Raw genomic sequence first — 21,493 nt, 5'->3', positions numbered from 1 at the left:
GCTTCAGGGTACCACTCGTCTACCTGCCTTCTCAATGGATGGTGACTATGTTATTGGTGGGGTTTTTGCCATACACCACTACATGCACACAGTGAAGCACAACTACACCACCATGCCTGAGCCACTAAGGTGCACAGGGAGGTGAGTAAGAGTGAGAAGTGGAAGACAAGTGAATGTTAAACAGTGTGGCGATGGGAATGTTGGATTTGTATGATGAGCTGACAATCATGTTGCAAAGTTATTGTTGGTACTGAAAACTAAATCTATTATTTCACAATCAGTGCCAATTCAGTATTTGGCCATAAACATTGCAGGTATCACATTCACAAAAACGTATGAAAATAAGCATTCTGTGTTTCTAAACTGAAAATATGAATGTGTTTAAAATCTGATTTACAAATATTTAAGATAATAAAAACAAATTAAGAATTTTGATTTACTTGACTATTGTTAGTTTGTGCATTACGGTCCATGTGAATTTTGGACTGATATCGAATCCTGTGTTTCTAATCTGGTGTTCAGGCAACATTTTGATGTGTATTTGGTCCACAGATGCAATGCAATCATTGTATCAGTTCCAGTCCATAACTACAGTTATTCTTTAGTGTGCATTTCTGGGACTATTTCTCTTACGATTGTGACTTGTCCTTCTGTTAGTTTGAATAGTGACACAAGTGTCTGTGTGCAGCATTGTCTCCCGTGGACTGCGCTTCTCACGTGCAATGGTCTTTGCCATCGAAGAGATTAATAATAGCACAGAGCTGCTTCCTGGCATCAAGCTCGGTTATCAGATCTACGACTCGTGCGCTTCAGTGCCTGTGGCTGTGCATGTGGCATTCCAGCTTTCAAGCGGTCTGGACCCAACATTTTACACAGGCAACAACTGCTCACAGTCTGGTATGGTGATGGCTGTCATTGGTGACTCTGGGTCCACACCATCCATCAGCATATCACGCATTGTCGGGTCCTTTAACATTCCTCAAGTAAATATTCTTTTTTCTAGAAAATCGTGCGTTTAATATACAGCACAAAATTTTTTTTGTCTGCCCTGTTAAATAATTACACTGTTGTTTTCATTTAGGTGAGCTACTTTGCCACTTGTGCATGCCTGTCAGATAAGCAGCAGTACCCGACTTTCTTCAGAACAATCCCTAGTGACCAGTTTCAGGCTGACGCTCTGGCCAAGCTGGTAAAACACTTTGGCTGGACATGGATAGGTGCTGTCAGGTCAGATTCAGACTATGGCAATAATGGCATGGCGTCTTTCCTGGCCGCAGCACACAGAGAGGGAATCTGTGTGGAATACTCTGAATCTTTCTATCGGACCCACCCACGCAGCAGGATCCAGAGAGTGGCTGATGTTATCCGCAGGTTTCTATATCACTGATTGTGCTTTTGTTCCCTGTGTTGACATTGATTTTCTTTACACAAAACCAAATAATATGTTCTATAAAATATACAATGGATTCTTTTTTTTCCATTATCGTGGGGTATTTCTGTTTTTCAACATGATTTTGTCTCATATTTATTACTGCTTCAGGTCGACAGCTACAGTTATTGTGGCATTTGCATCCTCTGGAGACATGAGGATTCTGCTGGAGGAGCTGTCACTCAAGCCTTCTCCACCTCGCCAGTGGATCGGCAGTGAGTCTTGGGTAACCAACGCAGACATGCGGAGGTTCAGCTTCTGTGCTGGAGCCATTGGATTTGGCATTGAGAAATCTGTCATCCCAGGTCTGAGAGACTTCTTGTTGAATCTCTCTCCCTCTAAAGCAGCTGCCTCTCCAGTGCTTGTTAAGTTTTGGGAGGATGCATTCAACTGCAGGCTGGGAAAAAGTGAGGAAGCAGTGCTGATTATTGACAGAATGACAGGGTAATTGCTGAAGTTGAACAAAGACATGATATAAGATGAAGATATTAATAGCATGTTTCAGTTACACTGTATGTAGGTCTTATTCAGCTATTCTGTTAGCAACAATTTAAGATCATTTATTAATTTAAATATGGGATCATGTCAGTAGTTAATTCAAGAAAAAAAGCCTTTGATAAATATGATTAATGTGTTATGTTGAGCTGATATCTGCAAACATTGCTTTGAAGTGTGTGAGGATGTTTTATAAATAAATTAGAACAATATACAGTATGTGGTTTTCCGTAGGCCACATGTGGCAGTTTAATAATAATGAAAATAAAGCAAAAAAATGATGATAAACACAGATTAATGTAATGTCACTGTCAAGGCTGATATACACTTGTCACTGTCTCTGTGTGTTTTTAGGTGCAGCCACAGACGAGACTGTGTGTGATGGAACTGAAGACATACAAATGCTTCAGACCCCGTATACTGACACATCTCAGCTGCGAATCACTAACATGGTGTACAAGGCTGTTTATGCAATAGCTCATGCCATTCATAATGCAGTGTGTCAGGAAACCAATTTGACAACTCAGTGTGACAAATTCACCAAGACAGAGCCCAAAGAGGTCAGTTGAAACAAATATTTGAACACCCCAATGCCCATCTTCTGCTACAACATATTTATTAATGTCTTTTTTCTTTTACTTTTACATTTTCTTAATTTCTGTCCATCACTGTCACTTTAATTCATCCTCACAGGTTCTCACACAGCTGAAGAAAGTAAATTTTTCCCAAAATGGTTATGATGTGTCATTTGATGCCAACGGGGATCCTGTGGCCACATACGAGCTGGTTAACTGGCAAAAAACTGAGAGTGACAGTACTGAGTTGGTGACAGTAGGACACTATGATGCATCACTGCCAGCGGGCCGGGAGTTCACTATCAACAGGAAGCTCACCTGGGTGGAGGGTGGCACACAAGTAAGGAGCCCAAAAGCAATGATTTAACATATCCCCTTTACTCCTTTCCATACTAACTGTAAAGAGTTTAGTTTATTTGTTTATTTGAAAAGGGACAATGTACATTAATCAACATTTAAAAAAAAATTAAAATGCATCCGAAATAGCCGAGAGGCTAATGTTCATCGGTAGTCCCTTTGCCAGTTGTTCAAGGCATTAATAAAATACAACAAAGAGATCTGTTCCAAACTCCCTTCCAAATTTTCTATGATCACTCTTCACACAGATTAAAACTCATTGACTTTATGCTGCAGCTCAGATATGTTTGTTCTGTTATTGTTTATAAGGGTCAGTCACACGTCATATGAAAGAAAATTATATATCTAATGATGTGCCATAGCAGCGCGCACGTGTTCCCGAGCACCTATTTTTCAGGGTGCGACAGCTGCGCTCTGAAATAAACGCAAGTCATGTGACAAGGATCAGCCAATCACAGTCGACAGACATCTTTTCCTTCTTCCGTAAATATCAGTCTGTGATAAGTATGGAAAAGTTGGTCATTTTGGTGCAGGGCTGCTAGAGCTTTACATCTGTCTCACGAATGATATGCTCACACACAGTGCCTGGAAGAAGATCATCTCTGCACTCAGGATTTCAGGTAAATAGGCTATATGGTGCTTGTTAAGGTTGCTTAGCAACCTCAGACACAACCTGCCGCAAGGCTCTTGAAAGCTGGCACAAACAAGGCAAAAGGGTAGCGCCCAGTATCAATTGGGCACTACCGACTGGAAAAATGTGGCATGTGTACAGCCCGTAACTTCTCCTCCCCTCTTTTTGTTAAAAGGTTTTGGGTCTTTTAACATCTGACCCCCTCACCCAAATGACCCATCCAGGGTTGATCATGTCCCTGATTTCATCCGAGCAGCAGCAATCCACAGGCTCACCCTCTTTATCCAAAGCCACCAAGTGGCTTTCTCTGCGGCTTCAGTATAGGTACATATGGCCCTCCTCATTGCAGCTCCGGCTTCTCCTAGCCCTGCCAGCGGTTTACAGATTGAGCACGCAGCCAATCCCAGGCAGCCCACTTCAGTTGGCTTGCAGAGAGCCTGCCAGCCTCGGCTTCTGCACTGTTCCACCAGCTCTTGGTATTTAGCCAGTAGGGTTGGGCGATAATACGGTAATAAGGTATCCCGTGGTATCAAAAAATAGCAACAGTATCAGTTTCATTACCGTCATTGAAAAAATCTGCCGCTCATATAGGCCTATAGGGCCTGATATAATATTAAATCTAATTTATTTAATGCCTCAATAATGAGTGCTTGTCCAGCACCTATGTATCCTATGTGTGGTTGAGTTTTCAATTTAATACTATTACAATTTCAAACTAATAGTAGGCTATAATGTTTCTCTTGTAACTGCCCTTAACTGTTGTCGGGAGATGATATTTGATAAAGTTTTTGGATGTGACGTCATCACGTGACAGCTCAGACATGAGAAAGAGAAGAAAAGATGGCAAGCCGTGCATCAAGCGACTTGATCCCAAAAAAACCCCACAACTTCACAACTTCTGCAAGCAGCAGCAGCAGGTCCACTGGCCATCAGAGTGGAGGAGGCAGAAGCGCAACCCAAAGCACCCAAAACTGTGGGCAGTCTCCTTCAAAGAAAAGCCGATGTGGTGGCATGTCTGGTTGGCACCATACAAGAGCGAGTAGGAGCAGAGATAACGGCCTGTTGTCGCAAGCCTGTTATTCATGGAGACGAAGACCCCCTTCTCTGGTGGAAATGTGATAGAGCCAGGTGTTTTCCTCTGATGTCAAGGGTTGAACGAAAGTACCTGTACGTTTGTACCACAAGTTCTCCATCAGAGTGGGTGTTCAGCACCGCGGCCAAAGTTGTCAATCCAATATGTGCCCCGCTCCAGCTGGAAAAAGTAAACATGCTGTTTTTTCTGGCGAAAAATCTTACATAGTTTTGAAGCATATGATGCTGCTATAGTTATCATTACCTATACTTTGTTTTATGTCATTTTCAATGAGGAGTAGCCTGTTCTGACAGACAAAAATTTCGGACTTGGAGAGGATGAACTTTTCAAATTAAAGGTAGGCTCTAAAATTAAACCAACGAACAATATTTCCCGTTGCGCTCTCAGGATAGGATTATATATGCCCATTTTCGGTTATGCCTTGTTATTTATTGCTCTGTTTTTCTTATTTGATAAGCCCTAGTACTGGATGCTGTAGAGCTGTGCTTTTAATTTAGGCTGTTTGATTTATGTTGATAGGTTCTAAAAATAAACCATCAGACAGTACCCTTTGCGGTCTCGGGATAACGCTGTATAGCACACATTTTCGTTACTGCCGTTGTTATTTATTGTTACTTTTTTGGAAGTGGACTGTAGCCCACAGACAATTTGTTGTTATTTTATTGTTTGGTTGACTGCTGCATTTGCACTTTTTTAAATATTTGTTAATAAAAGTTGTTAATGTTGTACATGTTTTGTTGTTATTTTTTCAGTATTCTTAGGCCTATGTAATGTTTGCTATTCTGTTTCTGAATGGTATTGGCGTAAGCTGACATTTTGGCGACTCCCTCTGAGCCCTTCAAAGTGATTTTTAATTAGTCACGGTAATACCATATACCCGGGAAAATGTGGGGAAGGTTTAACGGTAACAAAATTTAAATACTGCCCAACTCTATTAGCCAGCTTTCTCTCATGAGCTTCCTTCATGTGCTCCTCCCAGGCCACAGACAGCTTCCACACGATCACCTACTTAGTGGAATCTGAGAAGATGATCAAGTCTGGGTGGAGTCTTGTGAGCATGATGTGATCAGAGAACTTGAGTTGCCCATCGGCCAAGGCTTTGGGGCAGCTGCTAATAGGGTTGGAGGGATCCTCTCCCAGCAGACGGGGGCAGGATGGTGTCTCAGCCTTGTCCCAAGTGTGAAGGTTTGCTGGACTTGGTAAGGTGTTGTAGACAGATTGGACCATAAATCTGATGCAGAAGATGTCATCTCGCCAGAAATCCAACCAAGTGATCTTCCCCTGTAGAGTGTTTTCCCACCTTGTCCAGGCTCCCTGACGACTGAGTCCCACCATCTTACAGACTTGTACCTCTACTTCCTCAGCCCTCAGATATTGTCACTCCTTTTTTGTTGCTTTGCCGATCTGGCAGCCTCGAAGTAGCCCAGACCTGATTTTCCTGTCGCCACTGTCCCAACAAGGGCCTTCTGCCTTAGCTGTGCCTCCGCTACCTGTAACTCTCTGGCAGCAGTCCACTTTCTGCCTTTGTGGACCTCAATGCCAGCTGCTGCCACCTTGGGGTCCCTGGAGCCCCTGTACTGCATGGCATTTCTTGTCCATGTTACTACAAACTCTTCTGCAAGGCTGCTGAAGGGGAGCTGTAGGGTGTTGGTGGACCCATACAGAGCTGTGTTGCTTAAGCTCCTTGGCAAGCCAGGCCACTTTCACAGATAGTCGCTGTTCTTCTTCTCCAGAGTTTCCTCAGCAGACAACTGGACACCATACAGCTGCAGGGGCCACAAAACCCTGGGCAGAATGGCATGTTGGTATATCCAGCATAGCCTTGACATGACCAGGCAACCCAGACTTGCCAATCTTGGTAAGCCAGTCTTCAAGGTCACTGCAAGTTTTGCGAATGGCAGCTGTGTTCTTCAGGCTGCAGTCGAAGAGTTTCCCCAGGCTCTTGACTAGCTTTTCTGACAGTGCTGGAATAATGGTCTCAGAAAACTTGAAGCAGAACCTATCCACATAAGATGAGTCTCTCAAATCCTTGAATGGTCCACCTGCTGTTGGAGACTGACGATGTTGTAACAGTCAGATCGTCCATGTAGGCTCTGATCAGTGGAAGCCACACACTGGTCCTTGTCAGGGGTCCTCGACACTCCAACTTGGCTGACTTAACCACTATGTTCATGACTAGGGTGAAAAGGGTGACTGAGATGGTGCAGCCAGTTACGATCCCCTTCTCAAGCCTGTGCCACTCTGATGTAGAAGACCCAGAAGTAACACTCATCTGGAAGTTGTTGTAATAATCCAGAATGAGGTGGTTGATCTTGCTGGGAACATGTTGTCTACAGAGAGTTTCCTCAACCAGCTTGTGTGATATGGACCCAGAAGCACTGGTGAGGTCCAACCACAGGACCATCAGATCACCCTTTTCCTTCTTTGCTTCTCTCAGAAGCTGTGTGACAGCTCCTGTATGCTCCAAGCAACCAGGTGTTCCAGAGATCCTGCCTTTCTGTAATGACGTGTGGACATAAGCGTTCTTTAGGAGAAACTTTGACAGCTGCTGGGACAAGATGCTATAAAATATCTTGCCTTCCATGCTAAGCTGGTAGATTGCTCTGAACTGGTCAATATCTCTGGAGTTCTCCTCCTTGGGGATCCAACGTCCTCCGCATATCTCCATTGGTCAGTGACTCTTTCTCTCTGCCAGATCACTCTAAGGATCTTTCACAGTTGCTGGAGGAGTCTCAGACAGCGCTTGTACACGCTGTACAATACCCCACTAGGCCAAGGGGCAGCAGCTGATCTTGCTGTCTGAACAACTTCCTGGACCTCTCTCCAGCTTGGTTCCTTGATGTAAAACTCAGTTGTTGGGGGAACTGGGCTAATCAGGACTTTGTTGTGGCCAAGTTTCTGCTCTCTTGCTGGATTGCTTAAGGTGTTGCAAAGGAAAGTGTTAACAACATCCACAGAGCACTCCAGGTGGCCACTCCGCTTATCACCAAGCAATTTTCTGGTAGAGCCGTGGGGGTTGACTATGAAGGATGTTCTCTTCTTGGGCCTTTCCTTCCCTCGTTTACCGTGCCACTCTGCTCTGCGAATTGTCATAGGCTTTTTCCTGAGAATTTCTTGCAACTCTGCTAGTGGCTGGCGTTCCTCTTCACTGGCCGCAGTTCACAGCTGTTGCCGCAGCTGCTGTATTTTGATGGCCCTACAGTTCTTGTTGTAGGGTGTCTTGCAGTTCCCTGTTTCAGTGAGGCCAAATCTTTCAGACGCATAGCTGATAATGATGGTTGTCACTGCCACTGACTCCTGTTAGTTGCTGGAGGCCATTTGACCCACTGTTGAACTACTGGTGCTGGGCTCTGTGGGGTGAGTACTAGCTATGCTCCTCCCACGTCTCACCAGGAACTGGTCCTGTGCGTTGCACCTGTTTCTCCTTGTCCAAACACTTCATTCTTGACTGATGGATTGTAAGGCAACACAGATTCTTGCACTCTTTGCCACAGATGCATCTTGCTTTTATCGTCATCTGGCCGTTCACATGGGTCGAAATTCTTAGGTCCGTTCAATTGGTGATCTCATCCTGCCTCCCTCTTGGGATCCCCTGGGGGTATGTCTCAGAGGGTTTGCTTGTAGCTTTGATAGGTCTCCTCCTGACGGAAAACACAAACTGGGGTACAAGCCCAAATTGCCCAGGTTGCCGTCTGTCTGTGCTGTCATCTGACTCTCCAGTAGTCATTACTCTATTTTTGGTTGTCCTGTGGTCTGTTCCCAGACATCACTGGTTGACCCAGAGGAATTAAGGTTTCAAGATACAACTCTGGGATGTGCTGGGATGCATCGTCAGTGATGTTCCTGGGGTCATAGGGGGTTTCGGTTCTCTCACCGTCAGACCCCCTTACCCAGGTGACCCATCTGAGTTTGATCAAGTCCCTGATTGCATCCCAGCAGCAGCAATCCACAGGCTCGTCCTTGAAGCTTGAAGCACACATTTACTGTGGATTGTGTCCCCCAAAACTGACAATACACACAATACAGATATTAATACAGTATGTGAGTATTGTTTTAAGACAGATTTGTAAAATATGAGCCTATGCTTTAATCCTCACAGCTTTATAGCACACCTTAATATGTGCAAGTCTGTTTGTATCTACTTGTTAGGTGCCTGTGTCAGTGTGCACTGACAGCTGTCCTCCAGGAACTCGTAAAGTGCTGCAGAAAGGAAAACCCATGTGCTGTTATGATTGTATACCATGTCCCGAGGGAGAGATTAGCAATGCTACAGGTAATTTTTAAATGTAATTATTTATTTTTTGTAGTGCACATATACAACATGAAATATATGAATGCTAAAAGCCATTTATTTTTTTCAGATTCCCCTGATTGTTTCCCTTGCCCCATGGAGTTCTGGCCTAATGCAGAGAGAGACACTTGTCTCGCCAAGCCTGTAGAGTTTCTTTCCTTCAACGAGGTCCTTGGAATCATCCTGGTTGTCTTCTCAGTTGGTGGCGCCTGTCTTACCATTATAACAGCAGCTGTGTTCTATCATCACAGGAAATCCCCGATTGTCAGGGCCAACAACTCTGAGCTGAGCTTCCTGCTGCTCTTCTCCCTGACTCTATGTTTCTTATGTCCATTAACTTTCATTGGAGCACCCTCCAAGTGGTCCTGCATGCTGCGCCACACAGCATTTGGGATCACCTTTGTCCTCTGTATGTCTTGTGTACTTGGAAAAACAATAGTAGTGTTAATGGCCTTCAAAGCTACACTCCCAGGTAATAATGTGATGAAATGGTTTGGTCCTCCACAGCAAAGAATGACTGTAGTATTTCTCACATTCATTCAAGTTTTAATATGTACTATATGGTTGGTTCTTAGTCCCCCTTTTCCAATGAAAAACCTCACCACATACAAAGAAAGAATCATCCTGGAGTGTGCATTAGGCTCAGCTATAGGGTTCTGGGCTGTGCTTGGATACATAGGCCTACTGGCTGTCTTTTGCTTTGTGTTAGCTGTCCTAGCCCGGAAACTACCTGATAATTTTAATGAAGCCAAACTTATCACCTTCAGCATGTTGATATTCTGTGCAGTCTGGATCACCTTTATCCCAGCATATGTCAGCTCTCCTGGGAAATTTACTGTGGCTGTGGAGATATTTGCTATTCTGGCCTCCAGTTTTGGACTAATACTGTGCATATTTGCTCCAAAGTGTTTCATCATATTGTTTAAGCCAGAGAAGAACACCAAGAAACATTTGATGAATAAAAATCAGTCGTCGGACAATTGAGGGGTTGAAACTGTTAGGATCTACAAGTTATTTTTATTCAACATTTTAATTTTATGTTTGTCATTTGTGGTTTGTTATGGTGTTGTTTTTAGAAATATATTTCATGTGCTGACAATATGAATTCAATTGAATTCAATTAAGGTAAATTCAATTAATAAAGACAAAAATCACAACATAAATGTGTGGCGCTGAATTCTTTCTCAAAATTTTGATAGTTATTGCTTTTTCCACAATATTTCCAAACCTGCTTTATTAAAGGCTGCATTAAACCACACAAACAATCCATTAAAGGTGTGTGTATGTTAGGCTTAACTGGAATATGAGCTAAAACAAACAAACAAACCCTACAACTTAAGGAAGACATCTGATGTTCATAGAAAAGACTTGGACAAGAGCTAATCAATGACCATTGGGTAAGAGCATCCTCTCTCTGCGGTATCATAAGCTGACGTAAAGTTGGATGAGGGAAGCATTTGTCTCTATTTAAACCAATGTCAACACACAGTATCATCACATGTATACAATTGAGGGATGGAGATCTCGGCTCTCTTTATTGGCCTGATGCTGTGTCTTCATTTGGGTGAGGTGAACTTAGCTCTTGCTTTGAATGGTTCTGGGAATCATATGAAACAAAGGGCTGGGTTTACAGAGGATAGGGCTGGTGCTGGGTTCAACACTGAGGCTTCATCTGTGCGGTGTAAGCCTCAGGGTACCACTCGTCTACCTGCCTTCTCAGTGGATGGTGACTACATTATTGGGGGCATTTTCTCCATTCATGTCTATATGCATGCAGTGAAACATAACTACATCACCATGCCTGAGCCACTAAGGTGCACCGGGAGGTGAGTAAGAGGAAGAAATGAACGATAAGGCGATCTTAGTCTGTGTAGAGATGGAAATGTTTTCTGTTGCATGATGACCTGACAATTGTTCCACAAACCTTTTGTATCAAACACTTTAAGAAAAGGAATTTTTATGCTTCCACAATCAGTGACAATTCAATATTTTCTGTATGAACTGCGGGTATTATATTCACAAAAATAGTAAAGAATAGTAGACTATATGCAGAAATGAATGATTTTTGTGTTTATTGTCTAAAAGGTTAGGTGTGTTTAACAAGTGATATATATATATATATATACACATATATATATTATTGAGATAATAATTGAAATACATAAATAATTACATAAGACTATAGCTTCGTTTGACTATTATTAATCCATACTTTACAATTTATGCATTTTTGACGGATATCTTTTCTTGTGTTTTAATCTTTGTTGTTCAAGCATCTCTTTAATGTAGGTCTGTCTTTGTTTGAAAGAGGCACATGCAGCAATCAGTTATTGTTCATAACTATGATTTGCAGTTCTCCCTTATGTATTTCTGTCTTAATTGTGAAGTGTCCTTTTCAAGTTTGAACAATGACAAGAGTGTTTGTGCAGCATTGTCTCCCGTGAACTGCGCTTTGCACGTACAATGGTATTTGCCATCGAGGAGATTAACAACAGCACGGAGCTGCTTCCTGGCATCAAGCTCGGTTATCAGATCTATGACTCGTGTGCCTCAGTGCCTGTGACTGTGCATGTGGCATTCCAGGTTTCAAGCAGCCAGGACACAGTGTTTTACACCAGTGATAATTGCTCACACTCTGGTAAGGTGATGGCTGTTGTTGGTGAGTCTGGGTCCACGCCATCCATCAGCATGTCACGCATCATTGGGTCCTTTAACATTCCTCAAGTAAATATTCTGATTTCTGGAAAATTGTGTGTTAAATATACAGTACTGATTTTGTTTGATTGTTTGTTTTGTTTGCTTTTTTCTGTCCTGTTAAATAATTACACTGTTGTTTTCATTTAGGTGAGCCACTTTGCCACTTGTGCATGTCTGTCAGATAAGCAGCAGTACCCAACTTTCTTCAGAACAATCCCTAGTGACCAGTTTCAGGCTGACGCTCTGGCCAAGCTGGTAAAACACTTTGGCTGGACATGGATAGGTGCTGTCAGGTCAGATACTGATTATGGCAATAATGGCATGGCGTCTTTCCTGGACGCAGCACACAAAGAGGGAATCTGTGTGGAATACTCTGAATCTTTCTATCGGACCCACCCACGCAGCAGGATCCAGAGAGTGGCTGATGTTATCCGCAGGTTTCAACATCACTGATTTTGCTTTTCATCCCTGTGCTGACACTGGCCTACTACACACAAAACGACATACAAATTGACCATTTATCGTTTTCATTATTTAGTCAGTGAGACCAAATTCTAAAGCAACTCTCATGTCTGTTTGTGTTAACTAACTTTTTGCATATGAAGAAATGTTAATTTTATATTCATGCTAAAATAAAATAATGCACCATGATGTCTCTCCAGGTCGACAGCTATGGTTGTTGTGGCATTTACTGCCTCGGGTGACATGAGGATCCTGCTGGAGGAGCTGTCACTCAAGCCTTTTCCACCTCGCCAGTGGATCGGCAGTGAGGACTGGGTAACTGATCCTTACATGCTGAGGTTCAGCTTCTGTGCTGGAGCCATCGGATTTGCCATTGAGCAATCTGTCATCCCAGGTCTGAGAGACTTCTTGCTGGATCTCTCTTCCTCTAAAGTGGCTGCCTCTCCAGTGCTTGCTGAGTTCTGGGAGGACACATTCAACTGCAGACTGGGAAAAAGTGAGGAAGTTGTATATAGACAGTTTCAAGGCCACCAAGCTGAATAAAGATAGAAAACAAAAAAGTCAGGTACCTGAAGGTAGAAAAAAATAAAAATAAAGCTGACACAACTAAAATTCCAACCATTGGAAAAAAAAAAAAAAAAAGTTGCGACGTGCAAAACAATTCCTTGACATGTAACTTAAAATAAGCATGTTTCATGTGATATTACTCCATAAATTTAGATACAAGTCATGCTTGTCAGGTAAAAAAAACAAACAAAAAAAAAACACATAAGATGGAATGATATTGTAATTTTTAAGGCTAAAAAACATATCTCTGTGTGTTTTCAGGTGCAGCCACAGATAAAAGTGTATGTGATGGAAATGAAGACATACAGACGATCCAAAGCCCGTACACTGACACATCTCAGCTCCGAATCACTAACATGGTGTACAAAGCTGTTTATGCAATAGCTCATGCCATTCATAATGCAGTGTGTCAGGAAACTAATTCTACAGCTCACTGTGACAAATTCACCAACACAGAGCCCAAAGAGGTCAGTCAAAAGAAAACAAATAGCCTAAGTTAATACCCAAATGTTATTGTTCAGCTATAACGTACCTTTTATCAAATAAAATATTAATTTGACTTAATAGTATTCAATTTCTTTTTTCTTTACTTCATCCTCACAGGTTCTCACACAGCTGAAGAAAGTCAATTTTTCCCAAAATGGTTATGATGTATCATTTGATGCCAATGGGGATCCTGTGGCCAAATACGAGCTGGTTAACTGGCAAAAAACTGAGAGTGGCAGCATTGAGCTGGTGACAGTAGGACACTATGATGCATCACTGCCAGCGGGCCAGGAGTTCAGTATCAACAGGAAGCTCACCTGGGTGGAAGGTGGCACACAAGTAAGGAGCCCAAAACCAACAATTTAACATATCTACATGTCAACTTTGGTGATCCTATGTGTTTCTGTTTCCTGTTCCTTCTGTCCATTCTGGCTGTGAAGAGATCCCTACCAGAGTCACAGTGTTTTTATCATGGAATTCACTGTTTGTCTTTTTTGAGCAAGTGCTCACAGTAAAGCAATTTGTCCTAAAAAAAATGGTAACCTTGAGATCACCACAACCAACACGAACAGGAAAATGGTTATAGTGACCAAAAACATTTTCAGTACAGATATTGGCATGGGAGAATTTTTTAAGAAAAACTTGAAAAAATGTAAATGTGTCCTAGAGCTTCGTAGCACACATGATTATTTGTAAGTTTGTATCTATGTGTCAGGTGCCTGTGTCAGTGTGCACTGACAGCTGTCCTCCAGGAACTCGTAAAGTGCTGCAGAAAGGAAAACCCATCTGCTGTTATGACTGTATACTGTGTCCTGAAGGAGAGATAAGCAATGTTACAGGTATTCTTTTTTTTCTGATGCATATCCACTGTACAACATCATAGTATGACACTGCTTAAAATCTCATTTTCATTTATTCTTTTTCAGATTCCCCTGATTGTTTCCCTTGTCCCAAAGAGTTCTGGCCTAATGCAGAGAGAGACACTTGTCTCGCCAAGCCTGTAGAGTTTCTTTCCTTCAGCGAGGTCCTTGGAATCATCCTGGTTGCGTTCTCAGTTGGTGGCGCCTGTCTTACCATTATAACAGCAGCTGTGTTTTGTCGGCACAGGGCATCTCCGATTGTCAGGGCCAACAACTCTGAGCTGAGCTTCCTGCTGCTCTTCTCCCTGACTCTATGTTTCTTATGTCCATTAACCTTCATTGGACCACCCTCTGAGTGGTCCTGCATGCTGCGCCACACAGCATTTGGCATCACCTTTGTCCTCTGTATGTCTTGTGTTCTCGGAAAAACAATTGTAGTGTTAATGGCCTTCAAAGCTACACTCCCAGGTAGTAATGTGATGAAATGGTTTGGTCCTCCACAGCAAAGAATGACTGTGGTATTCTTCACATTTATTCAAGTTTTAATATGTACTATATGGTTGGTTCTTAGTCCCCCTTTTCCAATGAAAAACCTCACCACATACAAGGAAAGAATAATTTTGGAGTGTGCATTAGGCTCAGCTATAGGGTTCTGGGCTGTGCTTGGATACATAGGCCTACTGGCTGTCTTTTGCTTTGTGTTAGCTGTCCTAGCCCGGAAACTACCTGATAATTTTAATGAAGCCAAACTTATCACCTTCAGCATGTTGATATTCTGTGCAGTCTGGATCACCTTTATCCCAGCATATGTCAGCTCTCCTGGGAAGTTTACTGTGGCTGTGGAGATATTTGCTATTCTGGCCTCCAGTTTTGGACTAATACTGTGTATATTTGCTCCAAAGTGTTTCATCATATTGTTTAAACCAGAGAAGAACACCAAGAAACATTTGATGAACAAAAATCAATTATAAGACATCCAAGGTTTAGAAACCGTTAAGATGGCAACATGCAGTATAAAGCTCATAATGTGCAAATTCAACTTAGTCTCCATCTTGTTGGCATGAATATGAAGATCTAAAAATTATTTTCAATTCAAGATTTTAATTTTTCAACTATCTTTTGTGGTTTGTTATTGTGTTATTTTTACAAATATTTTTCATGTGCTGACAATATAAATTCTGTTCAATTCAATTCAATTCAATTCAATTAATAAAGACAGAAATCATAATATAAATGTGTGGCGCTGAGTTCTTTCTTGAATTTTTAATACCGTTATTGCTATTTCCATAACATTTCTGTACTGGCTTTATTTAAGACAGCATTAAGCCACATATACACCCCATTAAAGGTGTCCATTTGTTAGGCTTATCTGGAATATGAGCTGAAACAAAGCAAGCAAAAACAAAAAAACAAAACCAAAAAAAATACAACTTGAGGAGGATATCTGGTGTTCACAATGATAACATTGCAAAAGGAGTAAAGAGACATGGACTAGTACAGATTATTGTATTCTGTACATACAGCCCATAGAAAAGACTTGGACAAGAGCTCATCAACCATTGGGTAAGAGCATTATCTCTCTGCTGTATTGTAAGATGACGTAAAGTAGGATGAGGGAATCTTTTGTCTGAAAATCTATATAAACCAATGTCAACACACAGTATGATCACATGCAGAGAGTTGAGGGATGGAGATCTCGGCTCTCTTTATTGGCCTGATGCTGTCTCTTCATTTGGGTGAGCTGAACTCAACTCTTTCTTTGAATGTTACTGGGTATCGTATGAAACAAAAGGTTGGGTTTAAAGAGGTTAGGAGTGGGGCTGGGTTCAACACTGAGGCTTCATCTGTGAAGTGTAAGCTTCAGGGCACCACTCGTCTACCTGCCTTCTCAATGGATGGTGACTATGTTATTGGAGGCGTTTTCTCCATACATGACTACATGCAAACAGTGAAACATAACTACACCACCATGCCTGAGCCACTAAGATGCACAGGGAGGTGAGTAAGAAGGAGAAGTGGGGGGATAAGAGGATGTCAGTGTGTGTGGGGATGAAAATACTTTGATTTGCATGCTGAGCTGACAATTGTGCCACAAAGCTTTTGTACTAAATTGACATGCATTCACAGTCACTGACAATGCAATATTTTCATTGTGAACTTAAGGCATTATATTCACAAAAATAGCAAAGAATAATAGACTATATGCAAAAATGAATGTTAATAGTGTTTTCTGAAAGTTTAGGTGTGTTTAATAAGTGATGTACCTATTAAAAGGATATAAATTTAAATACATGAATAAATAAATAATTATGAAAGACATAAGATTAACTTGACGATTTTTAATCCACAATTTATGTGAATTATTTACTGATATCTATCTATAGTTTTCATCTTTGGTGTCCAGGCAACTCTTTGATGTAGGTCTGTATTTGTTTCAAAGCTGCAAGTGCAGCAGTCAGATATTGACTTGAAGCTCTCCTTTATTATGAATGTCTGTTAAAATTATGAAGTGTCCTTTTCAAGTTTAAACAATGACAAGAGTGTTTGTGCAGCATTATCTCCCGTGAACTGCGCTTTGCACGTGCAATGGTTTTCGCCATTGAGGAGATTAACAACAGCACGGAGCTGCTTCCTGGCATCAAGCTCGGTTATCAGATCTATGACTCATGTGCCTCAGTGCCTGTGGCTGTGCATGTGGCATTCCAGGTTTCAAGCAGCCTGGACACAGTGTTTTACACCGGTGACAACTGCTCACAGTCTGGTATGATGATGGGTGTTGTTGCTGAGTCTGGGTCCACACCATCCATCAGCATCTCCCGCATCATTGGGTCCTTTAACATTCCTCAAGTAAATACTCTGATTTCTGGAAAATTGTGTGTCTAATATACAGTACTGATTTTTTATGTCCTGTTAAATAATTACACTGTTGTTTTCATTTAGGTGAGCCACTTTGCCACTTGTGCATGCCTGTCAGATAAGCAGCAGTACCCAACTTTCTTCAGAACAATCCCTAGTGACCAGTTTCAGGCTGACGCTCTGGCCAAGCTGGTAAAACACTTTGGCTGGACTTGGATAGGTGCTGTCAGGTCAGATTCAGACTATGGCAATAATGGCATGGCATCTTTCCTGGACGCAGCACACAAAGAGGGAATCTGTGTGGAATACTCAGAATCTTTCTATCGGACCCACCCACGCAGCAGGATCCAGAGAGTGGCTGATGTTATCCGCAGGTTTCTACATCACTGATTTTGCTTTTGTTCCTGGTGGTGACACTGGCCTCCTGCACACAACACCACATGAAATGTTCTTTTTAGTATATGATGGAGGATTGTTTAATTAGTTTCAAATTGACCATTTATCATTTTTATCGTTTATTTCTGTCATACGTATTACTGATATCGTCAAAAACATACAGTCAGTGGGACCAAATATTAAAACAACTCTCATGTCTGTATTCATGTTGAAAAAAAAAAATTCATTATGATGTCTCTCCAGATCGACAGCTATGGTTGTTGTGGCATTTACAGCCACTGGAGACATGAGGATCCTGCTGGAGGAGCTGTCACTCAAGCCTTCTCCACCTCGCCAGTGGATAGGCAGTGAGGCCTGGGTAACCAACCCTGACATGCTGAGGTTCAGCTTCTGTGCTGGAGCCATTGGATTTGCCATTGAGAAATCTGTCATCCCAGGTCTGAGAGACTTCCTGCTGGATCTCTCTCCCTCTAAAGTGGCTGCCTCTCCAGTGCTTACTGAGTTCTGGGAGGATGCATTCAACTGCAGGCTGAGAAAAAGTGAGGAAATTGTATACAGACAGTTTCTATGCCACGATGCTGAGTAGAGATACAAACTCATACTTTACTTGGGATGATTCATCATTCATTCAATTTAAATGCATTAAAACAGGTGAACATTTATGTGTCACGTATTGTCTAATGGCGTATGGTTGTAAGCTCAAGATGGAATACATTAAGGTAAAAAAAAACAACAAATAGGGTTGACAAAACTAAAATTCCAATAATTTAAAAAAAGAAAAAGTAGAAACTGAGATGTGTGCAAAATGATTCATTGACATATAGTGTAGAGTAAGCATGTTTTATGCAATATTGACACATAAAATGAGATATAACCCACGTTTGTCAGGTCAAAAAAAAAGAAAAAAACATGAGAAGGAATGATAATGTACTTTTCAAAGATTTTCAAAGAAAATCTCTCTGTGTTCTTTCAGGTGCAGCCACAGATAAAAGTGTATTGTGTTCTTTCAGGTGCAGCCACAGATAAAAGTGTATGTGATGGAAATGAAGACATACAGATGATCCAAAGCCCGTACACTGACACATCTCAGCTCCGAATCACTAACATGGTGTACAAGGCTGTTTATGCAATAGCTCATGCCATTCATAATGCAGTGTGTCAGGAAACTAATTCTACAACTCAGTGTGACAAATTCACCAAGACAGAGCCCAAAGAGGTCAGTCAAAACAAGACAAATAAGTTAACACCCAAATGTTATTGTTTTAGCCATTACTGATCTTTTGTCACATAAAATATAAAACTTAATGGCATTTAATTTCTTATTTCTTTACTTCATCCTCACAGGTTCTTATGCAGCTAAAGAAAGTAAATTTTTCCCAAAATGGTTATGATGTGTCATTTGATGCCAACGGGGATCCTGTGGCCAAATACGAGCTGGTTAACTGGCAAAAAAGTGAGAGTGGCAGCATTGAGTCGGTGACAGTAGGACACTATGATGCATCACTGCCAGCGGGCCAGGAGTTCAGTATCAACAGGAAGCTCACCTGGGTGGAAGGTGGCACACAAGTAAGGAGCCCAAAAACAGTAATTTAACATATCTACATTTCAAAGGGTAGATTTGTTTCTGTTTCCTGTTCCTCCTGTCCATTCTAGCTGTGAAAACATCCCTACCAAAGCCATAGTGTTTCTATCATGAAATTCCATGTTTTTGTTTTCCAAATAAGTGTTCACAACAAGGTGATTAGTGCTAAAATGATTTTAACCTTGAAAAATAACCACAGCCAATACGAACAGGAGAAATGGTCACAGTGATCAAATACACTTTCAGTACACATAGGGCCGGATCTACTAAGATCCCAATTTGTGTGTACTAATTTGCCTGCGCAATCTAGAATTTTGCGTGTGGGGCTGAACCGTGGTTTGCGGGTGATTTACTAAGAGTGATTGCGTAAATGGCAACAGGTGCAAACGTGTTGGAGACACCCTATTTAAATGAGGGTTTTGCGTGTTTTATGGTTTGCAGCATGGCGAGTTTGGAGAGAAAGCGCAAAGTGAAATTCGACCCTATGGAATTAGAGGTGTTGGTAGATGAGGCCAATAAACACTTAAATGAGCTACAGGAAAGAAACCTGACTGTCTCACAAAGGAACACTATATCACTAGGACCGCCAGGATTACAGCTCCCCTCCGAGCGCAGCATGTCTGCCAGACCGTTATGTAACTTCATTGTTTATGCTGCCCGTGTGCTCAGAAGCACACAAAAATGCATTTTTGAGTAGGCCTAATTTCCGAGAAGTTATGATAAAATAAAAAAAATATTACAGATAGGACTGACAACCTCTCCAATGTCTCATGTCAATTAATTAGGCCTAACACTAGCTATTTGTCGTTTTTTTTTGTTTTGTTTTTTGCTGCTGCACTGCTGCTGCTGCGCCGTGTCTCCAGTTGAAAGTGGCTTTGCTAAATACATTCTACAATAATAAATTAGATTAATTTTTGGTCTTTAATATTGTTGGCTATATTACGGATTTTAATAAAAAAAACTTAAGGATAAAATAAATAAACACCGAAATAATTAATGGAAACTTTTTTTTTTATTGATCCTCTCTGACACACACACACACACACACACACACACACACACACACACACACACACACATTGAACTCGCGATTGAATGAATGAATGAACATTGGAAGCAGTTCAGCCACAGTCCCGCCGGCTGGCGCGATCACTGTTGAGATTACATTCGTTTTTTATTATCAACAAAATGTTTTTTTTATTGACCGTATGGATGGTTTTGTTTTCAAATAAATATTTGGAAACAAAAATCTATGCTAGGGCGGCACGGTGGTGTGGTGGTTAGCACTCTCGCCTCACAGCAAGAGGGTTGCCGGTTCGATCCCGGGCGTGGGAGCCCTTCCGTGCGGAGTTTGCATGTTCTCCCCGTGTCAGCGTGGGTTCTCTCCGGCTTCCTCCCACAGTCCACAGACATGCAGATTGGGGACTAGGTTAATTGATAACTCTAAATTGTCCGTAGGTGTGAATGTGAGCGTGAATGGTTGTTTGTCTCTATGTGTCAGCCCTGCGATAGTCTGGCGACCTGTCCAGGGTGTACCCTGCCTCTCACCCGATGTCAGCTGGATAGGCTCCAGCCCCCCCGCGACCCTCAAGAGGATGAAGCGGTTAGAAGATGAATGAATGAATGAAAAATATATGCTTTGGTGTACTTTTACAGAGTTTTGCAATATGCATACTATAGCCTACCTGTATGTATCAAAATGTATAATTTTCAGCAGTGGTCTGTGACCGCTGCCGCGGTCGGAGGTAACTTATAGGCTTCAGAAAACATACAAGACACATTTTTAGGATTGTTTCCTCATTCATTCCAAAAATGTTCACATGAGGGTGAAACATAGGTTCTCTGCATCTTCTTTCATCGTTTCGATGTCTCCTTCTTGCAACAGTAACTGCAGCCATGTGTGCGCAATTACGCATACGAACCGTTTGCACCTCCCTTTGACATGTGTTAAATATAGACGCAGTTTCTATGAGCAAAATTGCTTTCAAGTTTGATAAATCACGTTGCGTGTGCTAAATTAATATATTTACATTTTCTCCTCCCAGCACACGCACAATTGTGTGTAAACGCCCCATATTGCATATTCATTGCAGCAAAGGTACTAACTGGATGCAGACACGCTATTTTGCACCTTTGAAAGACGCAACCCTTAGTGCGCACTGTTAGTAAATCAGTTTGTACATTTTTTTGCGTGTGCAATGAGTTTGCACACGTTTTTATACACGCAAACCTTTAGTAGATACGGCCCATAGTGGCATGTGAGTACATTATCTAACAGACATAATAACGTTAAACCTATCCTTTAATCCTCTGAGCTTTGTAGCACACCTGATTATTTGTGGATCTATTTTTATCTGTGTGTCAGGTGCCTGTGTCAGTGTGCACTGACAGTTGTCCTCCAGGAACTCGTAAAGTGCTGCAGAAAGGAAAACCCATCTGCTGTTATGATTGTAAACCCTGTCCTGAAGGAGAGATAAGCACTGCTACAGGTATTTTGTTCCCCGATGCATATCCACTGTACGACATCAAATACATTGTATGACACTGCTTAAAATCTCATTTTCATTTATTCTTTTTCAGATTCCCCTGATTGTTTCCCTTGTCCCAAGGAGTTCTGGCCTAATGCAGTGAGAGACACTTGTCTCCCCAAGCCTGTAGAGTTTCTTTCCTTCAGTGAGGTCCTAGGAATCATCCTGGCTGCATTCTCAGTTGGTGG

General features: G+C 41.8%; 2 protein-coding genes across 2 annotated transcripts; both read left to right on the top strand.

Annotated features, from left to right (window-relative positions):
- Positions 1–19: 19 nt before the first annotated feature.
- LOC126401654 (extracellular calcium-sensing receptor-like) lies at positions 20–9,855 on the top strand. Its single transcript, XM_050063012.1, has 8 exons — positions 20–141; positions 689–983; positions 1,082–1,371; positions 1,541–1,836; positions 2,279–2,484; positions 2,618–2,839; positions 8,730–8,853; positions 8,942–9,855. The coding sequence occupies exons 1-8, from the start codon at positions 35–37 to the stop codon at positions 9,853–9,855; spliced, it is 2,454 nt and encodes an 817-aa protein (XP_049918969.1). The 5' UTR covers positions 20–34.
- Positions 9,856–10,653: 798 nt separating this feature from the next.
- LOC126401649 (extracellular calcium-sensing receptor-like) lies at positions 10,654–14,914 on the top strand. Its single transcript, XM_050062998.1, has 8 exons — positions 10,654–10,697; positions 11,301–11,595; positions 11,716–12,005; positions 12,231–12,526; positions 12,859–13,064; positions 13,201–13,422; positions 13,799–13,922; positions 14,010–14,914. Exons 1-8 carry the CDS (start codon positions 10,669–10,671, stop codon positions 14,912–14,914), a joined length of 2,367 nt encoding a protein of 788 aa, XP_049918955.1. The 5' UTR covers positions 10,654–10,668.
- The last annotated feature ends 6,579 nt before the right edge of the window (positions 14,915–21,493 follow it).

The sequence above is a fragment of the Epinephelus moara genome, chromosome 2 (assembly GCF_006386435.1).
Source record: "Epinephelus moara isolate mb chromosome 2, YSFRI_EMoa_1.0, whole genome shotgun sequence".
Lineage (NCBI taxonomy): Eukaryota > Metazoa > Chordata > Actinopteri > Perciformes > Serranidae > Epinephelus > Epinephelus moara.
The sequence above is the reverse complement of the archived record's forward strand: the minus strand, read 5'-3'. Positions and strand labels throughout refer to the sequence as shown.

Excerpts from the sequence above, each read along its gene's own strand:
- LOC126401654 (XM_050063012.1), top strand. The coding sequence starts at position 35 with ATGGATGGTGACTATGTTATTGGTGGGGTTTTTGCCATACACCACTAC. Across the intron at positions 142-688 it reads CCACTAAGGTGCACAGGGAG|CATTGTCTCCCGTGGACTGC; the intron begins GTGAGTAAGAGT and ends GTCTGTGTGCAG. Across the intron at positions 1,372-1,540 it reads GTGGCTGATGTTATCCGCAG|GTCGACAGCTACAGTTATTG; the intron begins GTTTCTATATCA and ends TTACTGCTTCAG.
- LOC126401649 (XM_050062998.1), top strand. The coding sequence starts at position 10,669 with ATGCCTGAGCCACTAAGGTGCACCGGGAG. Across the intron at positions 10,698-11,300 it reads CCACTAAGGTGCACCGGGAG|CATTGTCTCCCGTGAACTGC; the intron begins GTGAGTAAGAGG and ends GTGTTTGTGCAG. Across the intron at positions 12,527-12,858 it reads CAACTGCAGACTGGGAAAAA|GTGCAGCCACAGATAAAAGT; the intron begins GTGAGGAAGTTG and ends GTGTGTTTTCAG.